The sequence below is a fragment of the Numenius arquata genome, chromosome Z (assembly GCF_964106895.1).
Source record: "Numenius arquata chromosome Z, bNumArq3.hap1.1, whole genome shotgun sequence".
Lineage (NCBI taxonomy): Eukaryota > Metazoa > Chordata > Aves > Charadriiformes > Scolopacidae > Numenius > Numenius arquata.
The window spans coordinates 17,702,371-17,719,775 of NC_133616.1; the positions used below are offsets into that span (position 1 = coordinate 17,702,371).

A 17,405-nucleotide genomic window follows, 5' to 3' on the forward strand; every position below is an offset into this window, starting at 1 on the left:
CAGCCTAGGGGGAATTTTGTACCTTACTGACTCCTGTAACAGAAATTCCTTCTAATCTATGCTGCTGTTGTGTTGAAAGAGCAAGGCAGAAATAATTTGAGTGGGCTCTGAGCACAGAGATCTATCAGCATGGTGCTTACAGAAGTGAGATATCAGTAAATATAAAAGGAAAAGATTTTCAGCTGTTCTGAGAGTTACATTAGTCTTTTAAGCCTAAGCAGGTATCCCATATTTGGATAGACAAACAGCAGTTAAAGTTTAATAGAAGTTACCAAATGCCAATTTATTAGAATGGAGTGAAGGCACTGGTGTTTCCATTTGAGATTAGCTGTTGGGATGCTGAGATAGAAAACCTCATCAGATTTAAGGATTAAAAAGAAATGCTAAAAATCTACCCCACACTCAGCAAACAGTGAAAAGATTGATTATTTATAATGGCTGGTTTATGCAGATGAGAGATCTTTTTAGGTGCAAATATTGTTTAATTAACATATTTGCATGCAAAAAATACAAATGTTTTACCATTTCCTTATAATTAGTCTACCAACACTGAAGTTGCCTCAACTTTTTCCTTGCAGCAAAATTATGGTGCAAAATGCATTCCGGTACGAGACCGTGGCTTTCTTGTGCAGGTAGGGTGGCATATCTTACCCATTTATGAAACACTGTGGAACTTGAGCTGACTGTTAATTATTTTTAAGCAGATGTTGTTATTCTCATTTTCATTGTTCTCAGACTATTGAATTTGCTGAGCAGCGGATACCAGTATTGAATGAATACTGTGTAGTTTGTGACGAACCCCATGTGTTCCAGAATGGCCCTATGCTGAGGGTAAGTGTTGTGCTTGCTGGGATAAACAATGCATGTTATAATGCCTTAAATAGCAATGGACCATACAAACCTGTTACAAAACTATTGAATTATTTCAGGTGCATTCCATCCTAATATCCTTGTAAGATGCAAAAACGTAATGCGTATTAACTAGATTTTGCTGTAAATTCGAAAAAAAAATGTATTGCAAGCAAGGGAGGTGGAAATCAGGCTTGTATAATATCATAGAAACGTAAAGGGGGGATGTATTTCACTGAAAACTGTTGTTCTGCAGTAGTCACAACGAGGTGAGATAGAGGAAGTGCATTATAGTGCTTTCGTGGTCCTCTGGCATTCTTTTAAAAGCTTAGGGTCACCTCCGTCCTTGAGCTCTTATCACACCATGACCAGATACACTGGGTGTTAATGCCACAAGGCTGTGAAGTTCTTCTGACCCTCTTGCTCATGGGCTGCTGGAATGAGCCATCCTTCATAATGTGATAAAAAAGGCAGTAGAAGGACATGCTCTGTGAAGTGTCTGGTCTAGCAGTGGGCTAGTCTAGGAGCACTCTTGTGGTTCAATATCCTCAAAGTCTGGCCAGTTAGGCCTTCCTTTCATTCCTGTGTAACTGGGAATGAGGAGTTTTGAATGCTGAATGTTACACCCTGTCATGCTGTTGGTGAGTGCATACAGAGAAAAAGGGTAAGATCGGTCTTGAGAGACATGCTCTGCCTGGAACTACTGGATCAGTGCAGCTTTGTGAAAGAGTATATTAGGAGAATATAATTCTTACCTTTATGACTGATCTTACAGTTAGAATCCTTTTTGTTTCACCTGCTCTGAGTTCTATGGAAACCTGAGTAACCTTAAAAAATTAAAGCCATGGAAAACTCTTCAATACCAGTGTGTGAATGGTCTGACAACTGCCAATTTCTCCATATTGTGGTGAGCAACTACACATAAGTTGAAGCAAACATCATCTGTGACAGTTCCATGGAACTAAATTCAGGAAGGTTATTGCTTACACAGTAGCATAAGTCACCTCGGCGTCATCCCCCTTGACACTCAGTGGCACCATGGTCAGGTGTTCTGATTGCAGGCAGGGTATGCAAATAGGCCGCTAACAGAATTTGCAAAAGCATCTGCATATTCAGTTAACACCATTTTAAGTCATGGTTAAACGTCTGTACTTTTGAAAATCCTATCAGGTGGTTTTTTGTCTATTCAAGTTCCTATCTAACTTTTAAAAACATGGTTTTCTGCCATATTTATCAGCAATCAAATGCTGATTAGAATCTTGTAGAAAAGGTGCCAGTTCCCTGTTGTTCATCTTTGAATGCACTGCTATGCATGTTGCCTCTGACAGGATGAGATAAGACAAAGTGAGTAATGTTTGCATAGTGAGTAAAGTTTGGGTAATATAATTATTTGAATTACTGGGTTTTATCTATTGTCCACAGGACAAAGCAAACGGTAGGATTTAGTCCTCTTCACATGATGAGCTATTAAAAAAAAACAGAATGGAAAGTCATCTACTCTAAATAAAAAAAAATCTTAATTCTTCTTGCTTTCCCACTTTAGAGATTAAATTCCCTCAGAATTACTTCCCTCAGTCTTCAGCTTAAAGAGGGGTCATTTAAGCTGTCTGTTTGGGAGCTTCTCAGTGCTTCAAAAAGAGGAAAGTGCAAACATGTTTGCCACTAAACATATATTCATCAGTGCCTTTGCAGGCAGCATAACCTAGCAAGCTCTGCAAAAATGAGAGGGTGTCCTTATATAACCCAGGGAGAAGGAGATAGCAGGAAGAAATCTAGCCTGCTCTGCGTATGCTTGAATGACTCAATAAGCAATATAGAGCCATTAATGAGTTTGCAGTTCTGTAGAAGGTGAGAAAGGATCTCAGTTTGAATTGAGCAAGAGCTTGCCAAAAGGTCTTAAGGAAATTTATCCTTTACTCTAGTGAGAGCTCTGGCAGAGGCAGCCTGAAGTAGTCAATTGTAGGATTTATTTATATGTGTCTGCTGCACACACATATACACATACCTATATATATATAATGCATATAAAGAGAATAGAGAATAACCCAACTGCAAGAGCACTCGATGTGTAATACTGCTGCAACAGCGGATCTCAGAAATACAGTACTTCATTAAGAAAAATGCAGGAGGCTTTCATTTAAGGCAAAGCTACATGCAGTCTTGCCTTGTATCACTTAATGGATCCCATACGTAGTATCCCTGGCCTTCATAAAGGGATTTAGAGTGCTCATACTTTTAATACCACAGTAACTTCACCAGGTTTCATAATGATCAGAGCCTTGCTGCAGTCTGGATATATTTTTAGATTCTGTGTCTAGATCCTATTTTCTACAGATGCCCGTATCTCAAAGGCATTACTTAGATTGGCTCTATCTGTTGTTGGTTCTATCACAAGAGATGCCACAGACTAAACCATTCTGGATGGTTCACCATTCTCTTCCTTTAAATAATAGCTCCCACACACAGGGTCATGTCCGCATGAGCCTCCCTTCTACCATTTGGGCCTTTTTCCCAAGAAGAAAGAAGGCATACAAATCTATAAAAGCATTTTTAAGAGAAATTATTTTAAAATGTAGTTAGGCTTGATTTTCTGATATTCAATGGGAGTTTTACACAATTGTGAAGAAGCTGGTAAGGAATTTGATTCTGTAATCCTCCAGTATGTCAGCTTGACATCTTTCATGAATTATAGTATTGCTTAATTGTCTTGAAGTACAATTTAAAAAATCAACAATTGCCATCACACAATAATTACATTCTCTTAATACTCTATCATATTTGGGTGTGATATTTTGTGCTGGTTATTAACTACTTGTATAATTCAGATGTCTCATCCTGAGGACAGCTGAAGGTACCAAGTGAATCTAAGAGAGTTTTTCCTTTCTGCAGATTTACTCTACAGGCTATGTTTTTATCTTAGTTATAAAGTATCATTAAATCAGTCTCTCTCAGCACAAGCTTTCTTCTCAGTATTGTGTTTCTTTTTCCTAGATAACTTTTTCTGGGGGTGTTCTGTTTTTAATATCTATTTCAATTTCCTTGCTTTCTTAAAATCTTGACATCTTCTTTCCCATAAGAGCAACTTGATAACAATAAGATGTGTCTTTTTTTATAGCTTAATTTAGATGCTAGATCCACATGGCAGACATGTCATTGTATGGAACACGTCTGTTGAAGAACAGCTGCGTAACACAATTGCCTATATTTGGCTTTATGCTCTGACAATGGATACCTGTCTTGCTCCAGAGCCCATGGTACTAATCTAATCATGCAAATGTTCAGGGATCCTGTTGTACACAGGAATCTCTGGACTTGGTTAGGCTATCTTAGTCACTTATTGAGGATAAATAAAGAGGCTACCTTAGTGACTTAATGAAGATGAATAAGGACAAAATTCTTAGATTTCTCTTCGGAATTTCTTCACAGAGCAATGTATGCATGTTTCAGAAAACCACTTCCCTTTTGAGATCCAGAAGTTCCCTGAAATACAGAAGACCAGAATTACAGATACAGTTTCTGTGTGTACTCCACAAGTGTGTGTGTAGATAAAAACACATTATATAGATGAGGTAATTTCAAAACATAAACCTAATGCTTTCACAAGGAACTGCAGCTGTATTACTGTGAAGAGGAATGGCAAAGTTCTCTGGAATGGGAGAAGGAGTCCTAGAAAAGTACTGTAATGCATCATAAAACTGTTACACTCTTCTTTATAAAGGTCCGTGGTCCATTGCTTCATTCCATCCCCTTTTTTAAAAAAAAACAAACAGTAAAGTATGCAATACTTTCCTGTATATATTCACACCTTTCCCATGAGAGATGAGGATGAGTGTAATTTCTCATCATAGCATGTTTCTTTATTATTATTTCAAGAGCACAGTAAGATCTAATGATTATTTACAGTGCATCCAAAGTTATAAAAGCTAAATTGGATGTTTAGAGGTACACACTTATATAGAATGCCACTGAAAACTGCAAATGCCCTGAAATCACTGCATGGCATGATTTTCAGTATTTCTGCAAAGCACAGGAGAGGTTCAGTGAATACATAGATCCTAAGAAGAAAAAGTATTATTTAACCTCTTGTGTAACATAGACCATACTATTTCATGGGTTATTCCTAACAGTGATCTGAATCCTACCTATTTCACTCTTCAGAAGAAAATTAAGAAACAGCTTTGAAATCATCAGCAAGGGATGGGACAGCAGCCTTTGCATCCAGAGAGCTTTCTTATCTCATGTAAAGAATCACAGCACATCCTCCTGCAGGGCGGCCTGTGCTGCTCAGGAGCTCTGTCATCAGTCTCTTCTGAAGTAGCCCTGTGCTCAGCTTCGAAAAACAGTGGGAAGTACAAGGTCAGACATAGGTTTTGTGCTGAGGAGAGACAGATAAGGCAGACCTGGTAAACCTACTGAAAGCAGTAAGGGTCTGCTCATTTGGATCATTAGCCTCCTGTTACTGTCTTTGAATTGTTCTCAACACAGAAGTTATTTAGATGAGTGAGACATGGACTATTATTTGTTTATAGTTAATGGCTAGATTTTAATTGTTCAAAAACATATTTTGAAATCCTTTTTTTTCCCCTGACGTTTTCAAACAGTTTATCATTCACATATGTGTTGCTATAATAGATAAATAGATTATCCTGATTTCTGTCAAAATAACACATTAGACTCAATATTAGGAGTAAACTTAGGAAATGTTAATGACTTCCACAAAGCCCATTCTGAAATACTGATATATTCTCCCACAGGGCAGGTGTCTCTAGTGAAAAGCCCCTGAAACTGGAGCTTGTTTCAACCACTGCCTTTCACTGGCTTTTGAAAAACTCCAAGGATGGAGACTCCACAACCTCTCTGGGCAACCTGTTCCAGTGCTTGATAAAGCTTTAGATAAAGCCAGATAAAGCTTTTAGATAAAGCTTCTGAAACTTTAGATAAAGTTTAGATAAAGCCAGTCCTCTACGAGAGAATAAAACCACTAACTGACCTCCAAAGGTACTTTTCAACCATATGATTTCGTTCATCTAGCTAAAAAATGTATTTTGCAAAGCAGATGTAATAAGGTACTAAAGAAAGTTCAGCATTATTTGGTCCTATATTAGAAGACTATTAGCTTTTTTTGTAATGCCATATGAAATTCTTCCTATTACTCTAGAGCTGATAATAATATTCTAGGAAAGGACTAAGTTGCATTTTAATAATGCAACAGTTTTGCTGCTATAATAGTAGAGAGATACCTTGTTTTAGGAATTCAGCATGTACTTTTATTACAAACATTTAAATATAATGATATCATGACTCATTAACAAAGTTATTATATTTAAGGATCTGACTAAAAGAAGTATAATAAAAATATATTATAATCTACTATCATATGCAAAGACTGGAAGAAAGCAATTGTCACTCCTCTCTTCAAGAAGGGCAAGAAGGGGAGGACACAGAGAACTACAGGCTGGTCACCCTTACCTTGATCCCTGGGAAGGTGATGGAGCAGGTAAGCCTGGAAACCATTTCCAGGCACGTTAGTTATAAGAAGGTCATCAGGAGTAGTCATCATGGCTTCATCACGGGGAAGTCATGCTTGACCAACTTGATAAATTTCTATGATGAAGTGACTGGTCTGGTAGATGAAGGGAAAGCTGTGGATATTGTCTACCTGGACTTCAGAAAGTCCTTTGACACTGCTTGTCATAAGACCCTCATAGAACAGCTGTTGATGCATGGGCTAGATGAGGAGATAGTGAGGTAGGCTTAAAACTGGCTAAATGGCCAGGCCCAAAGGGTGATGATCAGTGGCACAAAGCCTAGTTAGAAGCCAGTAACTAGTGGTGTACCCAGCGTTCAATACTGGGTCCAGTCCTGTTTAGTATCTTCATTAATTGTCTGGATGATGGTGCAGAGTGTACCCTCAGTGAATTTGCAGATGATACAAACTGGGATATGTGGGTGATACTCCAGAGCTATGCGGTGCCATTCAGAGGGACCTCGACAGGCTGGAGAAATGCACTGATAGGAGTCTCATGCAGTTCCAGGCTGGAGAAATGCACTGATAGGAGTCTCATGCAGTTCAAGGAGAAGTGCAAAGTCCTGCACCTAGGGAGGAGCAACCCCAAGCACCAATATATGCTGGGGGCCACCCAGCTGGAAAACAGCCTGGCAGAAGAGGACCTGGAGGTCCTGGTGGTCACCAAGTTGAACATGAGCCTGGAACATGCTCTTGCAATAAGGAAGGTTAGTGGTATCCTGGGCTGCATTAAAGAGTAGAATTGCCAGCAGGTGGAGGGAGATGATGCTTAACCTTTATCCAGCTCTGGTGAGGCCACACGTGGAGTACTGCATTTGGTTCTGGGCTCCCCCATACAAGAGAGAGATGGAACTACTGGAGAGAGTCCAGCAAAGGGCCACTAAGATGATTAAGGGATTGGAGTATCTCTCGTAGGAGGAAAGGCCAACAGGGTTGGGACTGTTCAGCCTGGGAAAGAGAAGACTCAGGCAGGATCTTATTAATGTCCATGACTATCTGAAGGGAGAGTGCAAAGTGGATGGAGACAGGCTCTTTTCAGTGGTGCTCATGACAGGATAAGAGGCAATGGACACAAAGTGAAACACAGGAGGTTCCCTTTGAACATCAGGGAACACTTTGCTACCTCTTTTACCTTTTCTGAGGGTGGCTGAGCATGGGAATAAGTTGCCCAGAGAGTTTCTGGAGTCTATATCCATGGAGACATTCAGAAGCTATCTGGACACAGTCCTGTGCAATGGGCTTCAGAAGAGCCTGCTTGAGCAGATGACTTCCAGAGATCCCTTCCAAACTTAATCATTCTGTAATTTTGTGATCGTATTTTATGTAGTATAATCTGTGTGGCTAATGTCTATCTTACTGCCTGTGCCTTCCTGAATTCCTCATTTACAAATACTAAAGCCATTGCTAAACCAGCATCACTGAGTGGATTTTAAAGACCTGTGAGACAATTATACAGGACAAAAACATCTCAAAATATATTTAATAGGGTGATAAAAAAATCCTCTCTATCAATAATTTTTGTTTCAGTCAAGAAATCTTTTTAGAGTGCCATCTTGTGTTGAAACCTCACACTGAGGCCTCTTTAGAACAAAGCAGGAAATAGTAAAAAACTCAGCAAAACTAAATGTTGAAGCTAGTTTCTTTAAAATTTGAACTCTGGTACAAATGTGTCTGCTGTTTAAAGTTTTTCCCATAACATATGATGATAAAATACTGTAAAACAGTATTTGAAATATCTGTTGTTTGTATTTAGCTGTAAAAACAAGTACAGTCTGATAATTCTGATATATCTGTTCTTATATTAGTAAGCTTATGTTTTTAGAATGTTTTTCATTCCAAAGGGCTCAGTCATTGTATATTCAATATGGGTGAAATATTGGCCTCGGTAAGCTCCTGTTGGCTTGAAGAGGTCTTGGGTTTCTCTGTCCTTTGAACATAAGATTCTTAGTCACCACTGAAACACAGTAGCCTTGATGTTCCAGAAACAGTCCTTCTTATCATTACTCCACAATGGTTTTAACTCTCTCCAGTGACAAACATTTGGTAGAATGGATTTCAATCACTTTATTTTTTTAGCAAGAGAGTAAAATGGCTGCGGTATAGCTTTCCTGTCACTAAGACCTTAGCAACATGCACCTTGCCCAGCTAACACTCCATAATGCTTATGTATTTGCCATCTGTTTATATATGTGGGAAATAAAAATTCTAAAAAATGTATATAAGCTGTCCAAGAATACAAAAAAAAATGAAAAGCAGAAAATAAAATCCGGATCAGCCAAAAGAAAACCAAACAGAACAAGTGACATTTCTTACTCAGCCTCAGTTTACTCTCATCTTTCTACAGTTTTATCTGCTTACCACTGAGGTATCTTCCTTGTCCTTCAGCAGAGTGTTCCACTTACCATGTGAATATTGTGAGATTATTCAGAGAGCTTACCTTACAGATTTATAGTGAGATAGGGCATTAAATTAACTATTCCTGCTCTCTGGCAGTGTGTATACCTATACAGAACTTACAGTAGCTTGGCTTCATTGAGCTTATAGTATAAAATAGAGTAGAGTAGAACTCTTTCAGTTGGAAGAGACATACAACCATCATCTAGTCCAACTGTCTGACCAATTCAGGGCTGACAAAAGGTTAAAGCATGTTGTTAATGGCATTGTCCAAATGCCTCTTAAACACTGACACGGTTGGGGCATCGACCACCTCTCTAGGAAGCCTGTTGCAGTGTGTGACCACCCTCTCAATAAAGAAATGCTTCCTAATGTTCAGTCTAAACCTTCCCCAGTGCAGCTTTGAACCATTCCCACACGTTCTGTCACTGCATCCCAGGGAGAAGAGCTCAGCACTTCCCTCTCCGTGTCCCCTCCTCAGGAAGCTGCAGAGAGCAGTGAGGTCGCCCCTCAGCCTCCTTTTCTCCAACCTAGACTAACCCAAAGTCCTCAGCCGCTCCTCATAGGACACTCCTTCCAGCCCTCCCACCGGCTTTGGTGCCCTTCTCTGGATGCGTTCAAGGACCTTCACCTCCTTCTTAAATTGTGGGAACCAGAACTGGACACAGTATTCAATGTGAGGCCGCACCAATGCTGAATACAGCAGGATGATCCCCTCTTTTGACCAGCTGGTTGTGCTGTGTCTGATGCACCCCTGGATGCAGTTTGCCCTCTTGGCTACCGGGGCTCACTGCTGGCTTGTATTGAGCCTGCTGCTGACCAGCACGCCCAGATCCCTTTCTAGAGGGCTGGTGCACAGCCACTCCTCTCCCAGTTTGTAGTTGTGCCCAGCATTACTGCATCCCAAGTCCAGAATCCAGCATTTTGACTTGTTAAATTTTGTCCCATTAATCACAGCCCAATGCTCCAGTCTCTGTAGATCCTTCTGCAAGGCCTCCTGTCCCCCAGGAGAGTCACCAGCACCTCCCAGCTTGGTATCATCAGTGGACTTGCTAACGGTGCATTCAACTCCTGTCTCCAGATCGTTGAGAAATAAATATATTGGACAGAACTGGCCCTAGAATTGAACCCTGAGGAATATTGCCAGTTGCATGTAGCCCCGCTCACTACAACCCTTTGAGCTCTGTCCTTCAACCAGTTCTTCACCCAGCACCCCGTGAACTTGCTTATCCCACAGCAGGACAACTTGTCCAGAGGGATGCTGTGAGGGACAGTATCAAAAGCCTTACTAAAACCCTGAAAAACCACATCCACCGATTTCCCTTCATCCACTAGGCGGGTGACCTTATCATAGAAGGTCGTCACATTAGTTGAACAGGGCTTTCCCTTTGTGAACCCATGTTAACTGTGCCTGATGAATGCATTATTCTTTAAATGCCTTTCAACAGTAACCTGTATAATCTTTTCCATAATTTTTCCTGGAACTGAGGTTAGACTAACAGGTCTGTATTTCCCTGTAGTAGTTTCACTTAATTTGAAAATTCAGGACATGGATGTACTTTTTGATAATTAATTATTTTTAAAGCAAGTCCTAAATCAGTGTTAAGTGGGTACATATTTAATTTTAATAATTTCTTCTTTCTTCCTTGCTTTCTCTCTTTCCTTCTCTTTTTCTCTCTCTCTCTATGGGTCTATCCACATTTTCAATATTATTGCTTCTGTATTATATCCTTATCTTTCTGGTGAGTGTAATGAAGAGAAAGAGAGAAGTTCCTCCTGGAAAAACTAACAATTACCATGGTTGAAAGTAGGAAACAGAACAGAGATTTGAAGTTACATTTCATCTCCATGCCTGTTGCTTTCATTAGCAGAAGTGAGATGGTCGCTAATGGTTTCACCTTTACCATTTGTCACATTTGCTCTAAGTCAGACTATGAGCCTTCCCTGAGCTTCTCCTTTTAGATGAAGGGTTTTCAGGTGTGTCAGTCATGTTGCAGCCTCATTAGTGTCTGTGTGACATCCCTCAGGACACAGGAAAGGGTGGCACATTGCTCTTCGGAGCACAGCCACAGCACACATAAGAAAGTACCAAGATAGATCAATATTGGCTGTGAAAGTTTTAGCTTTTTCGAGTTGAAAGAACGTCTGGAAAATATTTTAAGTGGCGTATGAGTCCAGGAACTATAATATATCATAGTAGCTGGGTGATTTGCCTGTCTGCCATTCACAGTCACTGCTAGAAGAAGTGAGACTTGTGTTGTAACATGTGGAAACCCTGATTGAGTCCATTTTCACCACAAAAATGGTTGAGTGGGTGCTACTGAGCATGCAAAGAATGGGGGTGGCTAGAGGAAAAGTCCAAAAACCTCAAAAGCTCGAACAATGCTTTCTGCTTCTGTCAGTGCCTTCTGCTTTCAAGCACTTGCAGTCTCAGGTTAACTGCCTAGATCTTATTTTCTTCTGGCTTTTCCCCACTGGAATAATTATCCTTCTAAATAGTCTTTCAGCCCAATGATCCTCACTTAGCTAACAGTTTTGTGGAAGTCAATGGCTTTATGTTAATTTTCTCTTTTTGAGTGAAAAATAAAGTTTACGTGAGACCACTAACAGCTGCTGTTGTTGAAGAGCAGTTACAGCTGCCCTCTTAAGGTAGTGGAGAACAAAGTTGCCCATCTAGTCAGCTCTGTGTGCCTTCAAGGTGATGGTCATAAAATTCTGCGTGCACCTAAGATGAGGTTCACATTTAGAAATATATACTTCAGTGTATAAGCCCTATTTCATCCTGTATTTTTCCTTTGAAAACAATGGAAACTAATAGTCTAGTAGAAGTTGGATGTTCTGTGGATATGGATCCACATGGGTAAGAACGTGTCTATACTTTCATGTGCTTACACAAAAGTTCATAGAAAGTTCAGCTAGCTGAATAGTGCTTGTACTTGAACCAAAATAAGAGTATCTCAAAGTGACATTGGAACAACGTAGCTTTTGTAAGTGTGTTAGTGTTGCTCTTGTTTGTTTACTGCAGCTGGGGACATTTCTCATATTTATGATACAAAGTCAGAACAAGACTGTTCCTGTCCCAAGGGCTCACATCCTAGAGAAGAGACAAGTGGATGCCATAAAGGGAAACAACACACTGGCAGTATGCAAAACATTAGCAGCAGTCTAAAAGCAACCTTGAATCCCAATTTTCCCATAACGCTTGTGATTTTCTTAAGGCTCTGTCTCCTAGAATTAATTTATTAACTTAGTTTTCATATGTTTTCATTGGTTCTAGCATGCACAGTTGGAAATGTGACACTGAATATATGTCAGCATCATGTGACCAACAAAAGCCCTCCAAATGTTTTCTTCTTAATTGTAAGCCAGTCTTTTCATTTGGAAGGGAAAGAAAGGAGTTTAAATGGCTGAACCTAACTAATGACTGCAGTAGAGGACAGCTAAACAGCCATACTAACGTCTCTGGGAACACTACTAACACTTGTGGGAAATTTAAGTTAAAAGCTTCTGATTTGTTTAAACTGGGATAAGTTTCAGAAATAGGATGCAAAAGTACTCTTGAAATGGCTGGAGTTTGGGTTGGAGAGCATCTGAGGTGGATATATGAATGCAGGTTATTGAATTGTCCATATAGCTACAGAGTTTGGGTTATTTTCCCCATTAGACTACTGAGTCAAAATATTCAGTGGCATAAAAGTTCATCAAATACATAAAATCAAGATAATTGTATAGACCCTAACAATAATTCCTATTCCTCTTCAGAGCTCAAATTTTGCAGTCTTGCTACTCCTTATATCTACAGTTCTCCACACTTAAGATATTAGCTCTGGTGTCCACCTGAGAGAAGAAAAGCCTTTCAAACGTCAAACATGAGCCCAATGACCATTTTCCTAACTTCCCTTTTCTAGATGCTTGGACATTTCTAGGATCATAACACAGGGAAGGAAAAAAAAACGCAAAAAAAAAAAAAAAATTGAAGATGACAAATCTTGTGTTCTCTTCGCCATCTTTATGTCTCAGGCTAACTTACTTTGTTGAGGTTGTAAAGAAAATTTCAAAAATAAGTATTTTCTTAACACTTTTCTTCATGGCAGGCATGGCTAAACTTAGGATGCTCTGCTATTCCAGGGCAATCACTTGCACTGGAATAAAAGGGAGTGTATACTGTTGATTATGATGGTCAAGGTGGTAGAGCCACCATGTTTCCCCAACTAAGCAAATAATTTAACTGCCTTCTAAATGTGGAAAACCTAAGAATAATGACAATAGTAAATACTTTTTGTCTTGAGTGCCATGGCACAGCAAATTGGATCATGTTAGGCTTCATCTGCTGCCTAATGCAATGTAACATAGCAGATAAAATAAATCAAATGGGCGACACTGTATTAGACTTGAAAGATGATAGCTCTTGTAAAGCAATATGATGTGATAATATGTCAATGAAGTGCATTTCAGATGTTTATTGAAGTCTTGAGTCTTTGAAACCCAGCAAATGCATATTTTAAGAGCTATGACTACAAATACAGCAGCATGCTTATTACTGACAAAGCTGTTGCCTGAAACAGAATCCAGCTAAATTTTGTTTTCTTTGTGTGCTCAATTCATTTTTTTATTTCTGCAACTGCTTCCTAGAGACATTGGCTTGAACTTCAAAGTGTGCTGCTACAAATGCTTTGGTGATTATCATGGTAGCTAGACTCAGAATTTTTAGTTACAAAAGTTCACTGTAGAAGTCCCTACCAAAGATCATTTTAAGTTTCAATTAGGTAAGATTTAATAATACGGATTCAAAGAACTAATATAAAATTTTTTTTTTTTCATTTCTTTCAACATTGTAATAAAAAGTCATGTTTATTGGGGTCGGTTTTAAGGAACATTTTAATTTGTGTTTCTTTCTTGTAGTTCTTCCAACTGTTTGTTCATTTTGAACGCTTACAACAATTCACTGTGTGATTCATTACTTGAGCCTTTAAGAAGTTGATCTGCTAATTGTCTTTCAATAAATAAACATGGAGTTGCAGTAAGGGATGTAACCAATTAGGAAGTCTGTGAAGTCATGCCTATTCTCTTTACTTAAAGCTGTGTTATTTTTTGTTTCTGTTTTGTTTGCTTTGTGAAGGCAGAATGCTCAGCTGTCACTCAATCTGCAGTTTAAATAATTTTTTTTTATTTGATCATTATGATGGCATTGTGAATTAAATTTTTCAAAAATATAGACAAAAAACGGTTCAACAGCAAGTTTTTTTAATTATTTTTTTATACCTGAACAAAGAGTGAAAGCACTTTTATTTATTAAAATAACATGTGCCCTTCCCAAGTACAGTGTTTATTTTATAAAAATTTAATGCATTTTAGTAAAGTTTACAAATAAAATGTTAAATTAGTTAAAAAATAAATTAAAAGTGCTTCTTTAATAAATTTATTTTCTAGATCAGATTTTTATTTGTGTCCTCAACAGCAGAATAACAAGCTGTGAAGAATAAACCTGCATTTATGAAGGGGGTGCGCCTCCATTAGTTTCTAGATTTGTTCGCCATTAATATTAATTCTGTAGGAGGTTGTCAGGATCTGGTAACATATTGTTAAGGACATTTGGGTACTATGCCTGTAAGTGTGGTTTTGTAATCTGCTTGGATTTCTTTTAAGTTTAGCTTCTGTGAGTACTTACAAGTTTTAGATTTCTTCACACTTGTTCTTCAGATTATTAAAATGCTTCTCCAATGTACCCGCCTCAATAATTTCCATGTACTCATAATTTGAAATTAATGTTGCCGTTAATATCTAAAGAAAAAAATTAACATTAAATGTGTTTGGGTTTTGTTATAGGTATTACATGATAAAACCAATAACCTAAAACTAGAAAAAAAAATATAATTAACTTTATTTCTCTGTTTAGCCCACCGTTTGTGAACGGGAGCTCTGTGTATTTGCTTTCCAAACATTAGGAGTGATGAATGAAGCTGCTGATGAAATTGCAACTGGGGCTCAGGTAGAATTATCTAATGCTTATTACATGTCTGATTTTCTATACTCAGTCTTCTCAGTCTCTTCTAGAATTTATTTTGACTTTATTTCCCATATGAATGCTCTTTGGTAAGTATTATTTATTTGTCCTCTCCTATAGCTGTAAATACACTGTTTCATGTATGGCGTTTTCAAACAGTACTAATGAGGTGCTTCCATTGTTTTGCTTCCATGTAATTAGAGTAACCCTGTTTTCTTGTTCTGTTTTATTCAATTGGGTCACCTGGGTTGTTAATAAAGGCAGCCATTGTCATTTGGAGATAATTCCCATTTATTTTCACCTAATGAGCCATTACTACTCTGATGCAATTAATAAGCTACTTCCTGTTCATGGTGTTGGGATGCAGCTATCCACTGAGCATCTGTTGTTTTGATTGTTAAATAACAGTGGGAAAGTCCTTACTCATGTTGCTACATAGGGTTTTTTTCTCTCTTCTCAAGGATCAAGAATTTAATATAAGCTTGCTTTCTGACTCTTAAGTTCAGTTATTAATGAAGTTATTATCATATCATTGTTTTCTGTCCTAATTTTGTATGTACCTTAAGACAAACTATTTTAAACTATATTTCCAAATCACCATTTAACCTTAGGTTACAGTAAGTACACAAGTTGAAAGGTCTTATGTTTAAGATCCTTTTAATATCTTAAATTAAAAGTTTACACCTTACAGAAAAGTGCATTCCTCTCTGATTTCCTAGACACATGTCACTCACTGTGCATTTATGTAGTTAGCAATGTGGGTTTTTTGGAAGAGCAAACGTTCAGTTCAGTTAACTTTAACAAGCACAAGTGACTCTAGCCACTGGAAAGAAGCTCTTTGGCTAAATGCCTGAATACCCTCTATGGGCATATCCTCAAAGGAAGAATCTTCCAGCAGTGTACACCAGCTTCCTCACTTCCTCACTGAGAATGTGACTGCGGGATCTGAAGCTCTTCATGTCATGTCTGAAGACCGTTAGATTGCTGTATTTGCAACATCTAACGTACCAAACACTGGGACACCTGTGTAAGGTTGTCAGAAATGGAGAGAAATACCCTGACGAAGCCCCACCTCTTCCTCAGCCTGAAGTCCTCTGAAGACCTCAACTATGTGTTTCTGGGGAGCTAGTTTTATTTTTTTAATTCAGGCACTTACATGGTACATTGCATGTACATTTAGAATCACAGAATCATTGAATAGTTTGGTTGGAAAGGACCTTTAAAGGTTATGTAGCCCAACCCCCTTCAATAAGCAGCGACATCTTCAACTAGATGATGTTGCTCAGAGCCCCGTCCAACCTGACCTTGAATGTTTCCAGGGGTGGTGCATCTACCACCTCTCTGGGCAACTTGTTCCAGTGCTTCACCACCCTCATTGTAAAAAATTTCTTCCTTATATCTAGTCTGAATCTACCATCTTTTAGTTTAAAACCATTACCCCTTGTCCTGTCACAGTAGGCCCTGCTAAAAAGCTTGTCCCTGTCTTTCCTGTAGGCTCCCTTTAAGCACTGAAAGGCCACAACAAGGTCTCCCCAGAGCCTTCTTTTGTCCAGGCTGAACAACCCCAACTCTCTCAGCCTGTTGTCATAGGAGACATGCTCCAGCCCTGTGATCATCTTCATGGCCCTCCTCTGGGCCCGCTCCAACAGGTCCATGTCCTTCCTGTACTGTGGACTTCAGAGCTGGACTGTTCTGTTCTCTTGTCCCGGAGGGCAGTTTCCCAGGGGGTCCTATTGACTAAACTCCTTGAAGAGCTGGAATACTGCTTTTCTATAATTAGGGAAAAATTAGGTACAAACCTACGTGGTACATTACATGTACATTGTACATTAGGTAAAAACAAGTAGCTCTCACTTCTCTTTTTAAATACATCTGACAGGTTAGCTCTCACTCTCTGTTTTATGTAGGTATCACTGTTGCAGGTGTAAGTGCAGCTTGCTCTAGATCTCTAGAGTACCTCTGCATCTACAGAGCTTTTCTGTAGAGTCCTGAGGTGATTACAACCTTAACAGTGCTTAAAAGAGATAAGAGGTTTGATGGATTGTCCCATTGGACCTAGGTCACTAAGTTTTGCTGTGTATCACTCTAGTGATAGCATTGCATCCATCCCACTATGTCTGATCTGGTTGAGTTCCCTTCCTATTTGCAGAAAGAATTCAGCACTTCTAGGGTTTGATTCATCTGAGCTATTTTTGACATTAGTTTAGGATTGTGTGAATCACAGCATAGACTTATCAGCAGTTTATTTTCTCCATTGATTATAAAGAGAGCCTAGGCTGACTAGTAAGAGGTAGGTGTTTTCATTTGTGAATCTCTACATTTTGCCAGATGAATCTTCCTCCAAATCATTTTGTGTAGTGAAAGAGTCTAAATATAGGTTCCCATGATTAGAAATCACATCCTGTTTTTTCCCACTGTGCTTTCAGCTAGTTTCCTAAGGTATACACCCCTACATTCTTACTCCCAATATTCTGACTCCTCTTTAACAATAAGTACTTTCTAAAACTTTCAAGCCAGAACTCACCTTGGTTTGTTTTAGTTATGTAGTCAAATTGCCTGAAAGTTAAATGCCTGATTTGTTGATAGTTCAGACACTGTGTAGAGAGTCTCTGGAGAGGGAGAGGCACTGTC

At 38.8% G+C, this 17,405-nt stretch overlaps 1 protein-coding gene across 2 annotated transcripts in view; it reads left to right on the plus strand.

Annotated features, from left to right (window-relative positions):
• PARP8 (poly(ADP-ribose) polymerase family member 8) overlaps positions 1-17,405 on the plus strand; it is a 113,551-nt gene that overhangs the window by 80,768 nt on the left and 15,378 nt on the right. For both annotated transcript variants that reach the window (XM_074165841.1, XM_074165840.1), the window contains exons 13-15: positions 579-632; positions 736-831; positions 14,667-14,759. In XM_074165841.1, the coding sequence (XP_074021942.1) occupies positions 579-632; positions 736-831; positions 14,667-14,759 (243 nt within the window). The remainder of the gene's footprint in view (positions 1-578; positions 633-735; positions 832-14,666; positions 14,760-17,405) is intronic.